This window comes from Natrix helvetica (assembly GCF_964273705.1).
Source record: "Natrix helvetica genome assembly, chromosome: 1".
Classification (NCBI taxonomy): domain Eukaryota; kingdom Metazoa; phylum Chordata; class Lepidosauria; order Squamata; family Natricidae; genus Natrix; species Natrix helvetica.
The window spans coordinates 341,399,054-341,417,806 of record NC_138548.1 but is presented as its reverse complement, the minus strand read 5'-3'; the positions used below and the strand labels follow the sequence as shown (position 1 = coordinate 341,417,806).

General features: G+C 44.5%; 1 protein-coding gene across 2 annotated transcripts in view; it reads left to right on the top strand.

Moving 5' to 3' along the window:
- The first annotated feature begins 204 nt into the window (after positions 1-204).
- IL17RC (interleukin 17 receptor C) overlaps positions 205-18,753 on the top strand; it is a 52,714-nt gene continuing 34,165 nt past the window's right edge. For both annotated transcript variants that reach the window (XM_081947495.1, XM_081947494.1), the window contains exons 1-5: positions 205-594; positions 7,455-7,473; positions 9,090-9,251; positions 13,650-13,712; positions 13,799-13,905. In XM_081947495.1, coding sequence (XP_081803621.1) covers positions 502-594; positions 7,455-7,473; positions 9,090-9,251; positions 13,650-13,712; positions 13,799-13,905 — 444 coding nt within the window. In that variant the 5' untranslated portion in view covers positions 205-501. The remainder of the gene's footprint in view (positions 595-7,454; positions 7,474-9,089; positions 9,252-13,649; positions 13,713-13,798; positions 13,906-18,753) is intronic.

The following is an 18,753-nucleotide window of genomic DNA, read 5'->3' as shown; positions in this document are numbered from 1 at the left end:
CGGTGATTTCGTTTCCTGTCTTCTCTGAAATGCTTTAGGCTCTCATTACTGGCACCCTGGCACTCAGCCTAGGTTCTTTGGCACGTCCCCTGGATTCCAACAAGGGAAGTTCTTGCTCCACCTCTTGATCTTTATTGTCCTGTGACGTAACCCTGGTAGTAATTGCAAAAAGGGGAGGATGTTTATTGACGAAGTCAGATCTGGCAAACCAAGCTAGGAAGTATCATCCCGAACTGGGCAGCTCTTTGGATTTTCTGCGGGCCGTGAAGAGATTTTCTGGCTACGTGGATCTTCCACCTGCTTTGTCAGCCTAACTCCAAAGGTTGGAAAACACTTTGAGGACCCCAATTCCTTTGGAAGAAGAAACGGGGAAATAGTGTACCAAGGCAGGATTTAAACTTATTCTGCAGAAAGGCAGGTTGGGCAATGGAAGGCACAGGGTCTGACTCTGAATCATGCTGGTAATGAGTTACAAGAAGAGCGATTGCTTGGCTACCTGAGATGCAGTTACCTGCCTTGGTGCTGTTCCTAACTTACCTGCTTTCTGCCTGCTTCCCCCTTGCAATGTCACTGAACTCTGTCAGTTGCTCACCGGTAAGTAAATGTCTTGCAGTGGGAGGAGGCAGCGAAGTTTAGAGTCGGACAAAATAATCTCTAGGATCTGTTGTTCCCTTCCTTTTTTCCTTAGCCCACTTGCATTTTGCATTATTGCTGTGTTGCAAACTAACATTGGCATTGGCGGTTGATCAGGACCTCTGACAGCTGGATTCTCTGCTGAGAAGCATGTTTATACCCGTGTTAACATTGCATACTTCTCTCAGGTGTCACTACAGCCAGTGGAAGAAGAATTGTTGATAAGGATTATAGTAGCCTCAAACTGTGTCATGATATGAAAGTTTTGGAGCTTTGCCTTACTTAACAGCATTCCTTAGCAGAATCAACACTTTGCTGTGATGTAGGGTCCTTGGTGCTCTCTGAGCTTGGTTGTTTTCTTGCAGACGTTTCATTACCCAACTAAGTAACATCATCAGTGCTAGCTTGCCAGGTGTTACCTAAGTGGGTAATGAAACTTAATCAAACAACCAAACTCAGAGAGCACCAAGGGCCCCACAGCAATACCTTAAAACAGCAGTATCGTTTTCAGAGCTTAGGTAGCAGCCATGTGATACTAAGAAATGACACAGCGAACTTTAAAGAGTTGTAGGGACATACTGTGTTTATACTCCCTTGTGGATTAAAAGAGCTATTTTAAATAATGCATGGTTGCTGCATCACTGGAGACTTTGAAAAAGAGAATGGGCAACCATTTGACTGACGTGGTATTGAGTCTCCTTCTCAAGCAGGGGGTTGGATTAGAAGACCTCTGAGGTCCTTTCTAATTCCATTGTTCCATGTTCAGCCCTGAGCTACAAATATCCTCTTCCTTTGTTCTTGCTAGAAAAGGGTTGTTGGCTAGCAATACCTTATCCCAACTTTTTTTAAATATATATCTTGGATTTGTACGTCTGTCAGAGGCTTAGTAATGCAGCAAACAGCAGGATAAAGCTGGACACGTTATTTCCTGGGAACAAGATAAGGCATATCAAGGAAGAATGAGTGAAACTGGAGCCGTGTTGCAGTGATGTTGCAATACTTAATGAAGGCGAAATCTGTATTTGAAGGACAGTGGCAGATAGGACAGTGCTCCAGAGGGTTAACGTCATTGCCCAGAGGATCATTGGTTGCCCTCTCCCCTCTTTATAGCTCCCGCTGCCTTAAAAAAAGTTCAAAACATTCTTAAAGATCCATCTCATCCTGGGCACCCTGTTTTTGAACTATTACCATCTGGCAGACGGTACCGGACAATAAAAACAAGGACAAATAGGCTGAAAAAGAGCTTCTATCCCAGGGCAGTAACTATATTGAATTCTACGGTATAGTGCAATATTAATGCAATATCAGGGGGTTTCAATTCAATTGTATAGAATGTGAAGAATGTGTGTTTTTATATGTATAATGTCCACTAAAGATGGCATTTAATCTCATTGTATGAGGTGCAATGACAATAAAGTAAACCAACTACAAATGAGCTGTCATCACCATAAATGTGAAGGGGCTTCAGGAATGTAGCCACTAGACACAGAGATCATTTCATTTCATTTATTTATTTTATTAGTTTGTTGAACCTGTACAAGATAGCAGGTATAAATATAAACATGGACATGAATGAAAGAAATGAATACAAATAAATGGGGAGAGTAGGAATGGTAGGCACGCTGGTGTGCTTATGCCCAGCCCTTTACGGACCTCTGAGGAATGGGGTGAGGTCCATGGTAGACAGCTTAAGGTTGAAGCTGTGGAGGTTTAAGGAAGTAACAATGAAGTCAGGTAGAGCATTCCAGATTTTAATTTAATTTAATTTAATTAGCACTTCTAGACCGCCCCCTCTCCCAAAAGGGACTCGGGGCGGTGTACAGTCCATTTCAAAAACATCATAAATAAAATTTAAACAATTAAAATTATTAAATGGATAAATACATAAATAAGAGGAGGATAAAAATAGACAGAACTGTAATTGCTAAATGAATAATTTAAAATATACAAAATTTAAAACCCCAGTGTCCTATAAAATTAAGTCCCCTAAAAAACCAGTAGGAAATATATATGCCAGGAGGTAGACGTTAAGAATTATGCCAGGCCAGCCAGTCGGAACAGGTGTGTCTTCAGTTTCTGCCGGAAGGAGCGGAAGTCAGTGGTGGTTCTAATGTCGGGGGGGAGGTCATTCCAGAGGGTTGGGCCCATCACAGAGAAGGCCCTACTCCTTGGTGTCGCCCGTTGGCATTGCCTAGTGGACGGCACCAGGAGAAGCCCCTCCCTGTGAGAGCGAATTGGCCGCAGGGATGTGTGTGGGAGGATGCGATCCCGCAGGTAACTAGGCCCTATGCCATGGAGCGCTTTAAAGATGGTGGTCAAAACCTTGAAACGCACCCAAAAGACCACAGGTAGCCAGTGCAGCTCGCGCAGGAGCGGTGTTACGTGGGAGTACCTAGTACTCCCCATGACTGCCCGCGCGGCTGCATTCTGGACTAGCTGCAGTCTTCGTGCGCGTCCCAAGGGAAGCCCCATGTAGAGAGCATTACAGTAGTCCAGGCGAGACGTCACCAGTGCATGAGTGACCGTGCGTAGGGCATCCCAGTCCAGAAGGGGGCGCAATTGGCGCACCAGGCGAACCTGGTGGAACGCCCCCCTTGCCACGGCTGCCACATGGTCGTCCATTGACAGCCGGGCATCTAGGAGGACGCCCAAATTGCGTGCCCGTTCCACAGGGGGCAGTTGTTCGCCCCCTATGGCCAGCGTTGGAGTCAGCTGACTGAACCGAGGTGCCGGTAGCCACAGCCACTCAGTCTTGGAGGGGTTGAGTTTGAGTCTGTTGTCCCCCATCCAGACCCCGACGGCTTCCAAACACCGGGACATCACTTCGACAGCCTCGCTGGGGTGATTTGTTGACTCTGTTGCTGAAGTCGTATTTTCTGCAATCGAGTTTGGAGCGGTTTACCTTGAGTTTGTATCTATTGTTTGCCCGTGTATTGTTGTGATTGAAGCTGCAGTAGTTATTGATAGGTAAGACGTAGTAGACAGTTTTGTGTTCTGTTCTTAGATCAGACCACAGGCGGCACAGTTCCAGATTGTCCAAGCCCAAAATTTCAAGCCTGGTGGCATAAGGGATTCTATTGTGAGTAGAGGATTTCTTTCAATAGGATTAGGTAGAAGCAGGGGTGGGTTCCTGCCAGTTCTAACCTCTTCTATAGAAGAGGTTCCACAAATCTACAGTGCCGTTTAGAACCGGTTCCAGCTCCCTCCCCCCGCCTGTTCGCACATCATCAAGATGAAGAGCGAGAGGAGGAATTCTGGGAGTTGAAGTCCACAAGTCTTAAAGCTGTCAAGTCTGAACACCCCAGGTTTTTTTTTCTAAAGGGTTAAGGGTGCAAGGGTCTTGTAACTTGACAGCTTTAAGACTTGCGTGCTTCAAATGCCAGAGTTTCTGAGCCAACATTTTGGTTGCTAAGCAAGAGCATTGTTAAGTGAGTTTCACCACATTTTACAAGTTGGCCATGCCCACCCAGTCACATGGCTGGCAAGCCACTCCCACCCAGTCACATTGCCACAAGCCACTCCCACCTGGTCACATGGCCAGCAAGCCACTCCCACAAAGCAGGCCATACCTACAGAAGAGGTTCCAAAAAAATTTGAAACCCACCACTGGGTAGAAGGTAGTTGGAGAGAAACAGCCTTTCTTAAAAATCTTCCCCATGAGATAAGTCTTTTCCTGCTTTATTTATTTATTTGTTTGTTTGTTTTAGGAAATTTAAATTGCCGCCTATTCGCACATGGCGACTCAAAGCGGCTTCGCTTTGTAACGAGTGGCAAAATAAGACTATTCCCCAATTCCATTTCTTCAGGAGCAGAAAAATGAAAGGAGATTCTAATGAATATTAATTACTGGATATGAAAAAGTAGAAGAGTTTTTAATTTAATTGCAAGATATTCCTGAACCCTTATTCAAAACAGCTCTTCCAATTTCCTCAAAGTGACATCACGTTCTAGAAAACCCCCAAGGTTTGGAAAAGTTAAGGGGAAACACATTTTTAGGCAGGGGTGGGTGGGAAGGACTTCCAGAGCAACACTTTCTGGAAATACAAATTAATTGCAATTGCAAGTTGAAAGACAGAATTGAGAGGGAAATGGAACAGAATAAACTGAAAAAATGGCATTTCTGAATTGCTGGTTGGGTAACATCCAGCATATTACATCACTGTGCGTTATTAGAGATCTCACTGCTGTGTGTTATTGCAGAGATGTAAGGCAAGGATTGGTTAAGTCACTTTTTTTCAGTGTCCTCATAACTTTTAACTGTTCACTAAATGAATGGTTATAAATCAAGGAGTACCAGTACTAAAATGTTTTTAAAAAATACTTGTTTGCTGAATTTTGACATATGCTGCTGCACAGCCAGTAATATATTTACTCAACTCTCAATTGTTATTTTAAAAAAATCCTGAAACTGGTTCCAAATGCTCTTAGATTCAGCTAAGTGGCAGTAAGCAAAGTCACGCTTTGAATTTTTCAGCTTGGTTCCCCAAATCTCCCATCATGTCAGCAAATGGATTGGATAATGGCAAATAGAATAAATGCCATTCTTCCATTCAGATGAATACGCTTAGGAGGTACTTCCAGTAGGAAACATGGATTACAAGTACTCCGTGACTTACAACCTCAATTGGGACCCGAATTTCCGTTCTGAGCAATGCATTTGTTTAGTGAGTAATCCCAATTTTATGACATTTTTTGAAGCCTTAAAAAAGACTTCGGTTGTTGCATGAATCACTGCAGTTGTTAAATGAGTCATGCAGTGGTTAAGAGAATTCGGCTTCCCCCATTGACTTGGCAGGCAAGAAACAATGGATGGAAACTAATCAAGGAGAGAAGCAACCTGTAATTAAGGAGAAACTTATTAATAGTGAGGACAATTAACCAGTGGAACAGTTTTGCCTTCAGAAGTTGTGGGTGCTTCATCACTGGAGGCTTTTAAGAAGAGATTGGACAACCATCTGGCTAGATGACCTCCAAGGTCCCTTCCAGCTCTATTCTGATTGATTTTAAATGCCAATCACATGACCCCAGGATGCTGCAACTGTCATAAATACATGCTAGTTGCCAAGCACCTGAATTCTGATCACCCGGCCATAGGGATGCTTTTTTCAATGCCGTTATAATTTTGAACAGTCACTAAATGAATCAAAGACTAACTGTTTCTACAAGAGAGACTAAGAAATTTTTGTCTCCTCGCTCATTTGGCAATGAGCTAAAATGTTTTTGACAGACATTGCATCTGATGTTGCCAAATTTTACTCAAATGTTATTTTACACAAATGGCTTTAGCTTTTACTTGAGAGCAGGTGTGTCCAATAATATATACATGCTCTGGTATTGGCAAAAGCAACTTGGATACAAACTCTAAACAGCAAGTTGGGGGGGGGAGGGGGGGAAAAGGTTTAGAAATTTTATTAATTGACTTTTACTTAGAATATGTGATAAAGGTGTAATGTTATTGGAGGATTTTTGAAATAGCTAATGAATGCCATTAGGTGGTTGTGTCTTTAAGTATGAATGATTTGAGGTAAAAGCACATTCAAATAATTGTAGTCAAATGAGAATTGTGGTACATTGATAGTAAGATATACAAAGATTTTTGATTTAAAGTGTATAATTTAATATGAACTATAAGTAATGACTGTGGAAGAAATGCACGAAAGTTATCTGTAACCAATCGACACGCTTTCTACAAGATGTAATGAAGGATGATTCCTTTTTTGTGTTTTTGTTTAATTAAAATTTTAAAAAAATTAAAAAAGAGATTTAAAAATCTGGAGTGTGTAATGACGTATAATTATGTAATATTATTATGAGAATAGCTGGAAACAGGAACCCAGCCCACAAAAAATATGCTTTGGGGGAAGGGGGAATAACAATGGAATTGCTCTATAATGTATACCTTTAAAAGGAGGATATAAGTTAAGATTACTAATATGAAAGATGTTTATTGGAATGTAATTATTAATGCCATCAATATTAAATGGAATTTGCTCAGAAGCTAAAATACACTATGCAAGCTAAGTGGAGAGAGTGGAAGAGAGAAAGGGAAAGAAGAGGAAGAGAGGGAAGCAGAAGGGAGGAAAAGAGTAGGAGAGAGAGAAGGAGTGGAAAAAGGAGAGAGGAGAAGGAGAGAGGAAAGGGAAGTAGAGAAGAGAGGGATGGTAGAGGGATGAAAGGAGGGAGAGGAAGAGGGTGGGAGAGGAAGCAGGATGGCGGTGGATAGGGTACAATTTGGTATATGGAAAGCAGAAGAGCAAATGACAGTTGTTGTGGGTTGATGGTAAGAGGAACTGATATTAATACCGGACAACACAAAATAGTGCTGGTTAAATGTAATGATATACCTGTGGTTACTTGTAGGAAAATGAAAATTTAAAAAAAACTTTATTTTAGCTATATTTTATACAGACAAATCCTCTTCACTCGATTCAGCCCAGGCAAGCCAAATGTTGGAGAGTTGTAAAGATAATCTCAGCTAGACTAGATGATTTTATCCACCTTCCCTAGTGCAGCCAATTCTTTTCCTCATTTTTTTTAAATCTTTGATAGTAAATCAGTAAAGTCAATCTGTTGATTTAATTTTCTGTTGTAAAGATAATCTCAGCTAGACTAGATGATTTTATCCACCTTCCCTAGTGCAGCCAATTCTTTTCCTCATTTTTTTTAAATCTTTGATAGTAAATCAGTAAAGTCAATCTGTTGATTTAACCTTCGCCTGGCTGGCTCTATTGTGCAATGGGAGCTGGGAAAATGGGCTTATTTTGAATATATTTATATATCCCGGTCATTGAACCTGCTCCTTCCTCTCTGTCCTTTTGCAGGGCCTGGGCTGTCGGCTAAGTAAGTATATGTTCTGTTTTTGTATGTGTGTGTGTGATAAAGTTCATTTTCCCTCGAATTAGTGTGTTATAGTTGTGGCAAACCACAGTCTTCATCTTAGTCATGCTGGCTAAGAATGGAGAGAGTTGCGGTCCACGACGCCTGTATGGTGCCATGTAAGTTAAAAACACTATATTGCAGGGGTATCCAAAGTTGGGCACTTGAAGACCCCCGTGGACTTCAACTCTCAGAATTCCCCAGCCAGCACGCTGGCTGGAGAATTCTGGGAGTTGAAGTCCACAGGGGTCTTCAAGTGCCCAACATTGGATACCCCTGCCATATCAATAATGATATTGAGTGAGGCCTGATTTTCTTCCTTTCTTGGCATGTTAGCAAGGCTAAACTCATCCCAAATCAACAGAGACGAAAACTGATTTCTCAGTTTTGTGTGGTTCATGATAGCAACCTCTCTGGCTTCTCTGGAAACTAGTCAGACAGGATTAATTAAGTACTTAAGAATGGGCTGCTTCCAATTTATCATGATGATCAAACATTTTCTCTTTTTCTCACGTGAGTGCATACCTGAAGGGAGAACATAGATTATACCTTGTGATTGCATGCCAGTAAGACGTAGGGCCTCCTCACACAAATAAAACATGTTGGAGAACGAGAGGCAAAAAGGGTGGGAGAGGGCGGGCATATCAGAGAAAAGCCATTTGGAGGCACCTCTTAAATTCTTGGGGTCCCACCGCTACTCTCGGCTCCAATATTTGAGAATGTTCCTCCTCTTCTGCATAACATCAACTTGCAAGTTCCAGGGGTGGGCTTCAAAAAATTTAGCAAGAGATTCTCCGCCCGGTTCCTGGGTGGATGTGGCCATGGTGGGAATGGCCCAGTCAACCTCCTGCACCTCAGGCTCTGGAGGCCCATTTCCGCCTTCCCAAACTTCCGGTAGGCCTGTTTTACGCCCTGCCCAAGCCTCCGCACGGGCCCTGCACTTACCTGCATCCAATTGGGCCGCTTGGGGACTCCTGGGAAGGGCGGGATGCGTGGGGCCAGCCTGGAGTGGGATTTGGGGGTTCTCCGAACTACACAGAATCTTAGCTAGAGGTTCTCCCTGTCACTGCGTTAATTGGTTTGACAACTTGTGCTTATATTCTGAGTTATACAGTAGACTGAACTGTTTCTTATCTGACAATGATTAATGCGCATGTCACATAATACGTCACACATTCTTTCCTTTCCTTCTGATCTTCCGTTCGCCTGCCAAGAGGACGCAGGCACATAACTCTGCCAAAAATGTAGTTAATTGAGTTAGTAAGATTTGTATTTTATTTTCTTTTATATTAAAGTATTTTTAATTAGAATATGCTCCGGGTTTTATTTCTGCTTATTCGGAAATATGCTACTAGGAATGCCAAGGTCCACGCCTCATTAATTCAGGGCGAAACTTCCCCTGACACTCCCGAACCCCTGCAAACTTCCAGCAGCCCACCCCTGCATTGTAACCATGTGGAAAGCAACCTTGGCTGAACCCCCACCCCCTCTTCAGTCTGCAAAGTATAGTTAGGTTGGGTAAAAGGGCTTCCTCTACTGCCCCCATTCACTTTCTCTCTCCGTCCCAACCTTGATTTCAGAAAAGACGGATGTTCTATGCATATCTGGTGAAGCCGAATCAGATCCAGAACTAGATCCCATCCTGGGGCTGGTTCAGATGAACTCAAGGAACACCCTTTGGTGCCCGGAGGAGGGAGACTGCATTCCCTGCGTGCAAGTGGCGTTAACTCTTGGATTGCTGGGTAAGGGAGATGAGCCAAGCACCTGTTCTTGGAAGCGTATTTGTGTCAGCCGCTAGCCTTGGATCCTGGAGGTGGGAGGGGGCCAGGAACTTGGTTTCTTGATGCTGCCCAGAGATGGGTTCCTACCAGTTCGGCTGAATAGGTAGTAACTCAGCCACCCCCACACCCAAACAGGTTCTATCGTAGGTTCATCTTGTTTTTTTTTTTGCTTCTGCGCATACACAGAAGCAGTTTTTTGACTACTGTGCATACACATGTGCTCCCAAAGCGTGCGTGCGACCCAAAGTGCATCCCTGAGCAAACCAGCAGTAAAAGAAGCCAGAATCCACCCCTGATGCTGCCGTTGTATTGGTCTAGGGCAGTGGGTCTCAACCTTCCTGATTCCGCGACCCTTTAATACAGGTCCTCATGTTGTGGTGACCCCCCAACCATAAAATTATTTTATATTTTCTGTATTTTTTTCTAAAATATGTGTTTTCCGATGGTCTTAAGCGACTCCTGTGAACAGGTTGTTCGACCCCCCAAAGGGGTCGCGATCCACAGGTTGAGAACCGCTGCTCTAGGGCTTGGATGTCAAACTCATGGCCTATGGGCTAGATGCATCACGTGCTGGCCACGCCCACCCCTATTTTAGCGAAGGGGGGGGAAGTCACGATACGTCACGTGACAGCAACGTGATGCCGAGTTTGACACCTCTGATTTAGGGCAGGGCAGGGCAGGGCTGAAGAATCTGCTAAGAAAACTAAGTAGAAGCAATGATTTAGGGCTGTCTTCATCTTTGACAAACTGCCCAACCTCCAATCAATGTCATTGTTACGACATAGATAATTAATAGATATTGTCTAGAAGTTAAATGGCAGATTCCAGTAGGAAAAATGTTCCCTCCCTGTCATGTTAGAATGATTTCGATAGAAGAAAATATTTGTAGCTTAGGTTGAAATGAGGGGTCCCTGGTGCTCTCTGAGCTTGGTGGTTTTCTCACAGACGTTTCATTACCCAAAGTAACATCGTATAATGATTTAGTTGGACTAGGAGAGGCGAAGGTGCCTGATCACCAAAATTCACCATCACCTCATAAATTCCTTAAACATTGTAAGAGAAAAGTCTGTCGTGTCCAAGAATCAGGGGAAAATGCATATTCCTTCTAAGAAAATTGCATACAGGTAGTCCTCAAATTACAACCGCAATTGAGCCCAAAATTTCTGTTGCAAAGTGAGACAGTTGTTAAGTGAGTTTTGTGACCTCTCTCGCCAAAGTTATCAAGTGAATCACCACAGTTGTTAAGTTAGTAACAAGGTTGTTATGTGAATTTGCCTTTCCCCGTTGACTTTGCTCATCAGGGGGTCGAAAAAGGTGATCACGTGACCCCGGGACGCTGCAACCATCATACATACGAGTCAGTTTCCAAGCATCTGAATTCTGGTCACATGATTACAGGGAAGCTGTAACAGCCATAAGGGTGAAAACAATCATAAGTAACCTTTTCCAGTGCTGTTATAACTTTGGTCACTAAATGAAGTGTTGTAAATTGAGGATTACCTATAACTGGAAAAGATGCTACAAAGCTGCCTAGGTGATAGCAATAGCACCTAGATTTATATACCGTTTTACAGTGCTTTCCAGCCCTCTCTAAGCGGTTTGCAGAGTCAACTTAATGCCCCCAACAATTTGGGTCCTCATTTTACCCACCTCAGAAGGATGGAAGGCTGAGTCAACCTGGAGCCGGTGAGAATCGAACTGCTGGCAGTCTGCAGAATTAGACTGTAATACTGCATTCTATCCACTGGGCTGCTGTGGCTCATGTTGATATAATTGTGGGGTTTTTTTGGCCCAAGCTACTTTACAGGGTTGGGGGAAGAGATGGAGGGGGAGTCTTGAGCTCCTAAATCAAAAGTAGGACATAAATAAATCTAACAAATAAATAAATAGATTCTTGCATTTTAGATGCAAAAATCCAGGTGTCAGCCTCTGTTTTGGTTACTTGCTTACAGCTGCTTTGCTACGCTTGCTTACTATCGGCTGCCATAGGAACGGGGGGGGGGGCATGGTATTGGGGAAGGAATAATATTGTACTGGAGGAGTCTTGTTCTCACCATCTTCTGCGCATGCTGGTGGCTGATGTTTGGACTTGATCAAGGCCAAACCGTCTCACATACCAACTTGATGAGGCTGTTTGAAGATGCACCCCACATGACACCTTAGGGAGTTGCAGATTGGACACTGGGCTGGGGAATTGGGGGGAGGGTGCTGGGCAAGCGTTTGATATGTATATGTTCCCGCCTTTCTGGCTCAGATCTTGCTTTCCTTTTAGCTGCTTTCACTTCATATCTAGTTAAAGTACTTTATCTCTATTAACATGGAGTTGAGGTTTTTCTTTCTTGGATATTGAAGGAGGCATGCCTGACACCAGGCTTCAGTTCTCTGACTAGTTCATGAGGTTAGCATCTTAGGGGAATGGATGATACCTGATTGTAGCACATAAATTGCAGGTAGAAAATGCCAGTTTTATCTTCCCTTAAAATTCCTCCTAGGTGATAAGGCTAGAAAAGGCCTCCTCCTTAGGTTCCAGCCAGTGCCACCAGTACTGGGCTATATGATCAGGTTTCCCCCAAAGGGGCACTTTCAAGGCTGCTGGGATATGAAGACTAAGTAGCCCACTCCATGCCTATATTAGATGGAAGTTCTGGAGATTTCAGTTCTGAGACACGTGGTTGGACATTGGGTTAAGAAAGGGTGTTACAGGCCAATGAATCTGAGTGGGCATCTCCTTATATCCTGTAGGAACTTAAAACCCAACCCTCTCCTAGAAAAATGAAATATCCTGGGAAATATTGAAAAGGCAGAATGTTATATTTCCCTGGATCTGAAATGGAGAAACATGTTTTTGGGCAGGAAGCAGACTCACTCTTAATAGCCACCATCTTTGTCAATGGGCCACTAAAAAGCCTGGGCCAGTCTATTCTACATAACAAAGATCTCTCCCTTCAGTTCCAGGGTCATGGGATTAAGGCCTGATAGTATTAGTCCTTTACCCATCTCACCACAGGGCACCTGGGAAGAAGCAATGCTCAACCAAATGTGGACTCCCAGCCTAGAGAGTTGCCCCTGCATGGCCTCCATGGGAGTCTGACAACCAATCAGAATTACAAGCTCAAAATCAAAGGCCAGAGAGGGCATAAAACCAGGAACTTTCGACATCTCTTCTTCTCTTTTTCTTCTTCACCCAACATCTGGAGGCATGTGATCCCCTCTTTTCTGTTCAGGACTCAGGCCATGTGGTCCCGTCCACCATTAAACCATCTTTCCAAGCAGCCTCCATGTTCCCAGTGTCTTTTTCCCCACTTGGAGCCGAACCCAGAAGGACATTTCTTCCAACAGGCCGACACCCTCCATAGCAGCCTTCCCCAATTTGACTTTGCTAACAAGCAACGATGGACATTGTAGTGCAGGGGTGTCAAACTCAAGGCTCGTGAACCAGATTTGGTCCGCAGGGCCGCCCTGGAAACAGCAATGGACTGGCCCATGGTGCCTCTGCCAGCAAAAATGAAGCTCAGGATGGCTACCCATGGCCCTCCCGATCTCTGTTTTTGCTGGCAGAGGGTTGCAGGAGGCTCTCCCAGCCAAAAATGGAGCTTGGGAGTCCGTCTTTGCTGGCAGGGCACTCGGGTCACCACAGGCGCCCCTGACATCAAGCTGGCCATGCCCACCATGGTCACACCCACCCCGGCCCACTGAGTTCAAACACAACCTTGATGTGGCCCTCAATGAAATCGAGTCTGACACCCCCGTTGTAGTGCAATCCAGCTGGAAGATACTGGGTCAGCGAAGACCTCTTATGTCTAGTCCTTAGACTACCCAAAGCATTAAAGAGCTCTCCTCTTGCTGTCAAGGCAGTTAAAAACTAATCCTTGCCTAACTTTCTAAGTCTCTCTGCCATTAGGTCTCTTCTTCCTTCTTTCAGTTTCCCACCCCCAAAATCAACAGCCATCTCAAACCACAACCAGCCATCAGAAGAACAAGTTGACAGGCATTTAGTGGGTTCAAAAAAAAGAAAAGGAAATAATTGCGAACTATAAATCTTTTGTTCTGCATTTTGCATTCTTTTAGCCCTATGTAATATGGGGTGGAAAAATTAATAGACCAGTTGGGAGGAAAGGGGGGGGGGAATCTCTTATTCACAAATATCCATTGTATTTGAACGATTGTCTTTGCAACTTTTGATTTGTAACATCTGTATGAGAACTCATTTCACAGGTAGCATAAGCTGCTCTAAATATTTGGACTGTTGCACCCAAGGACGGTTGAGTCTGTGGTTTCACCATATTGCTCCATGTGTTATCTTTGGCAAAATAGATGCATTCCAATAGGCAAGGCCTCATTCCTCCTGTTTCTTTCTAGAGCCACCTGCATTGGGTGCAAATCAAGATGGCGTAGCCAACAAGATCAGAGAGCAGCCTAAAAGTGAGTAGGGGCTTCTTGACTGCAGCTCCTTGTTACCTGAAACTGTCCTTATTTTGCTTTTGATCCTGCTCTCTTTCTGTCTCCAGAAATCCCACGGACGCACGTTTTGCTCATGGCCAAGACATATTCTTCTCGCTGTGTTGAAGTGGAGGTTTGGCTTCCCTACGATTGGGAAAGTCAAAATACTTCCTTGGTAAGACCCACAGATTCCTAGAGGCATCCTCTCTCCAGGGGTGGGATTGAAAAATTTCAGCAACGGGTTCTCTGCCGGGTTGCGGGTGGGCGTGACCATGGTGGGTGTGGCCTATTCAGCTTCTTGCACCACGATGAGGGTGGGGGTGTTTCGCCCTCCCCAGGCTTTCCTCGAGACTCCCGGAGGGTGAAAACTGCTTCCTCTGGAGGCTGGAAACAGGCCCATTTCTGGACTACCAGAACTTCCGATAGGCCCGTTTTTCACCCTCCCGGAGCCTCCGTGCGAGCCTTGCGCTTACCTGGCATGACGAACGGGCCACATGGAGATTCCTGGGAGGGGATGGGTGGGGTGGGCATGGCCAGCCAGTGGTGGCATTTGAGGGTTTGCTAAACGAGGCAGAATCCTAGCTAGAGGATCGCCTGAACCCGTGCGAACCCCCAGCAGCCCACCCCTGCCTCTCTCCTAGAGATAGAAAGATCGAGGTCAGTGATGATGAGCATTTGGGGCTAGGTGTGTCAAAAGTTCGGAAAGTCCTAATTTGATTTTGCTGTGTGTCATTTTTGCCTCCCACCACAAAATACAAACAATTATTTACATGTTTATTCGTTCTTTGAAAAAATGCGGTCCAGTCATGAATGGTGCGATATATTGTATAAAGGAACGTCAGATAGTTACAAAAGAAAAAAAGAAAAATACGAGTGAAGCAAATTCCTTTTTGGAGTCTGGCTTTCAAAAATACTTGTTGTTGGGAGTTGGTGAATTTGGCATGTCACCCAAAACATCATGGTATGTCTCTTTTGACAGAAATGTCATACATTCATCATCGCTGATCTAGTTATTTATTATTATATTCATTCCCAGCCCTTCTCTGGAAGGGTGTCTTGTCCTAGGCCAAACATATAGAAACATAGCAGGCAGATAATTGTTGGTTATTTACTACACCTGTCCAAACGGCAGGAATGTTGTTAGCACCATACACATATACATACACTGGAGAGAATTTCCCAAAGTCAAGGAAGCTATTCTTAATCAAATCCCCCAAAGTTTCCAAGTCTGAAGTAGAAGGCAAAAGAGTAGCCAGGGGGAGGCCCAAGGGTCAGAGCATCACATAAATTTGTGGAATTCAAAGTCGACATTCAGGACACAGAGAAACTCAGAGCCAGGTAGGTGCTATGGTTAGAATGCAGTATTGTAGGCTAATTCTGCCGACTGCCAGCAGTTCAATTCTCACCAGGCTTAAGGTTGACTCAGCCTTCCATCCTTCCGAGGTTAGTAAAATGAGGACCCCAGTTTGTCTGGGGCAATACGTTGATTCTATAAACTGCTAAGGGAAGGCTATAAAGCTCTGTGAAGCGGTATATAAATCTAAGGGCTATTGCTATTGTTGATCAGCAGAGGGTTGTTACCAACCAAGAGATTTGGGTTTTGCTATTCTGCAAAGTAGAGCTCCTGTTAAGTGAACGCAACCACAGCCACTTGTGAAGAGTCTCAACACTAATTTGTTGCTAGTCAACTATGTTTACAAGACTGACCTAATTTTCCGGGAAACAACAAGCTAAGGCTTCAAGGATTCTGGCGGAGGTCAGGCATGTACTGCTTCCTGCAGCGCAGTAACGCCAAACCTGAGCCCCTCTTAACTCCCCCCTCCAGTCTAGCTGGAGATTCAACCGCACCCAGTGCCACCATGAGAGGAGAACACAACTCCTGTCTCTCAAGAAGCCCTTTGTAGAGCACCTTTGCTTTACCCTCTTCTCCACAGGAACAAATCTTTGCTTTGGGTGGAGGTGGCAGGTCAGGCTCCTCAACTTCAGACACAATGGCTGCTTCTGTTGATTACCTGAGGACTCTGCCTCAGGTATTTGCTGTTCCTGAGGCAATGGCTCATCTGGTAATCCTGAAGCAGGTTGCGCATTGCCAGTCATTTCATCTGAGCTCACCAAAACAAAAGGCAATGGTGGACAGGGGTGTGTGTGTCTCCCCTCATTTTATCCTGCAAGGTCGGTGGGATGAAGAGAAACAATCAGTCTACTGTCACCCAGTGAATTCCAAAGTTGAGAAAGTTGAGCCTTCAGAGCAGTGGTGGGTTCCAGATCCCGGTGCAACCGATACGGTGCAATGGGGCTGGGTGTCCACCACATGAATGTGTGCAGCACGCGCATGTGTACTTACCGCCTGCGATGCTCCGCGATGCCTCCGCGACACTCTAGCTGCTTGGCAGAGCGTCGCGCAGGTGCCGTCTGCTCCGTGTGCAAGCGCAGAAGCCCCAAACAGCTCAAATACCGGTAAGGAGTGCGGGTGGGCGGGCCCTCCAGAGCACCATACGGAACGGTACCCAGTGCTCCCAGCAGGCATTGGTATGCCCGTACTGGGGCTTACCGGTTGTATCCCACCACTGCTCCAGAGTCATGTTTCTCAGCCTTGGCAACTGAAGATGTGCTGACTTCAACTCCCAGAATTCCACAGCCAGCATGTTGTTGTTCTTTGACCCCAGGTGTAGCTCCCAACCAATCACAATCTACCAATGTTGTCATGGAATCCTTTGTCCCTTAAAAAATGGGTTCCACGAGTATACTAATATACATGCGTGTTTATTCTGTGTACTTCGTTTTTGTGCTCTGTTTGTTTATTATAATATACACAAACTGAATTAGGTAATTAGGGAAAAAGGCTGGCCTTGCCCCAACTAACAGGCTATCTGATCTATTTGGAAAGCTGACAAGCAAGGCATGCTTGTAATCACATACCCTTGTTTGCATTTCCCTCAGCAACTATTAACTTATGATCGATTTATTTACATAGAAAACTTGCCTTTCTTCCAAAGAATTCAGGCTAGCATTCTGGCAGCTGAGATTTAGGCTGAGATCTACCGAATAAACTGCAATCAGCTGGGTTCACACACAAGAGTTAAATGGTTAAGAGGCTGGCCTAGAAACCAGGAGTTCTAGTCCCGCCTTATTCATGACAGACAGCTTGGGCGATTTTGGGCTAGTCCCTCTCTCTCAGACCAAGGCCACCTCACAGGATTGTTGTTGTGGGGAAGATAGGGGAAAGGTGTGTGTGATACTTGGGTTACTCATAAAGTAACAAAGGTGGAATAGAAATATAAATAAATAAAATCAGCCGACATACATGGCATGGTTTCCAAACTGGTGGCTGCTTTCACACATCAATAAACTATCAGCACACCATATTTAGGTTTAACACGAAGTAAATATATATCTAGGCACAGGGCCATTCCCTGTCCTTATCTTACCTATCAGTGGCATCTGTGCAGCTTCATGGCTGGATGGAGATTTGAAATTGGGTCTCCTTGGCCCTAGTGCCATGAGGGCGAACCTATGGCACGCTTGGCCAAAGTGGCACACCAGAGCCATGTCACCTGGTACATGTGGCATCGGCCGTTCCTCTTCTGGGTTTTTGGCACGCATACGCGCAGGATGCTCAGCTGCCCTTTGTGTATGCGGCAGTGCCAGAAACCAGAAGAGCTGGTCTTCCATTTTCTGGCATGAGCATGCACGCCGGCCAGCTGATCGTCGCATGCGCAGCAGTGACCAGAAGACTTGCTGGAATGAAACCAGAAGTTCATTTTCTGGTGCGCGCATGCCCCCTGGGCAGCTCCTCTTCCTAGCCGCAGACCAGATGAGCGCGCACATACACACAAAGTGCTCCCTTTTCAGCACTCGGTGCCGAAAAGGTTTGCCATCACAGCCCTCATGTAATGATTTCACTGCATACCTCCCATTCACCAGAGAGATAAAGAAATCCTCACCGAGGGCATCTCATTTTTACTACATAACTTCCAGCCAAGTCACCAAGTGTTACCTCTTCAGACTTCCAAAGTCTTTCAGGCTTTTGGAACTTAGATTTTGCATTTAAAAAGAAAAATCCTGTGGTTTTCATGTTGCTAAACTTTACAAGGTGTGGTTGCAAAATATCCGCACTGCCCCAGGGGTATTTTCACGGGTGGGCTCAAGCGTCACGATGGATCAAATAGTGTGATTGAAACTCCACCCCTTTTTTGTGCATCACACATGCAGAGGGATGGAACTGTCATACATATAAAGAGGGGCAGAGCTTTGATCACACTGTTGTGGCTACTACCCTGACATGCCTGGGGGGAATGCCTTTAGTAATGCCAATTACCTTTTGACTGGCCATCCGGCAGTGGAAAATTACAGAGAGCTGCTATTTCGGAGCTTGGTTGTATTCTTGCAGATGTTTCATTACCTGATTAGATAATATTATCAGTACTAAAGGACGTGTGGTTTGTTCCCTGTTTATAGTTTTCCCTGCCAGTGTTTGGTTGGTTTTCTCTTTAGTATATGTTGTATGAATTGTGGTATTGTTTTCTGCTTGGCTTTTGTCTGGTGCTAATCCCTGCTTATCTGAGTGCTCGTTGTTGAAGAAGTTGTGTTCTGGTTATTGTATTGCATTCTGTATAACGTTTTCCCAATTGTGCTGGCTCTAGACATTGGGAACCATAGTCCTACCATAGTCCTAATATGGTATTTGAAGCAGAAAACTAGATTATGTAACAGCATTATATCATATAGTATGAATCTTGTAAATTCTCAAGACTTTTTCTCCCCATTATGTATTCAAGATGGACTATGATTAATATGTATGTATGTATGCATCTATGTATGCAACTATGTATTTATGTTTTAGTGTCATTTTTGTATAATTTTTATTTTTGGATGCTGCTGCTATTCTATTATGATTGTTAGTATTATTATTACCTTTGGGATGGGGACATTGGTGGGTGGTTTTCTTATTTTTGAGACCGGTAGATCAGAATTTCATTTTAATGTGTGCCATCGTGTACAGTAGGGAACGTGGTGGCTCAAT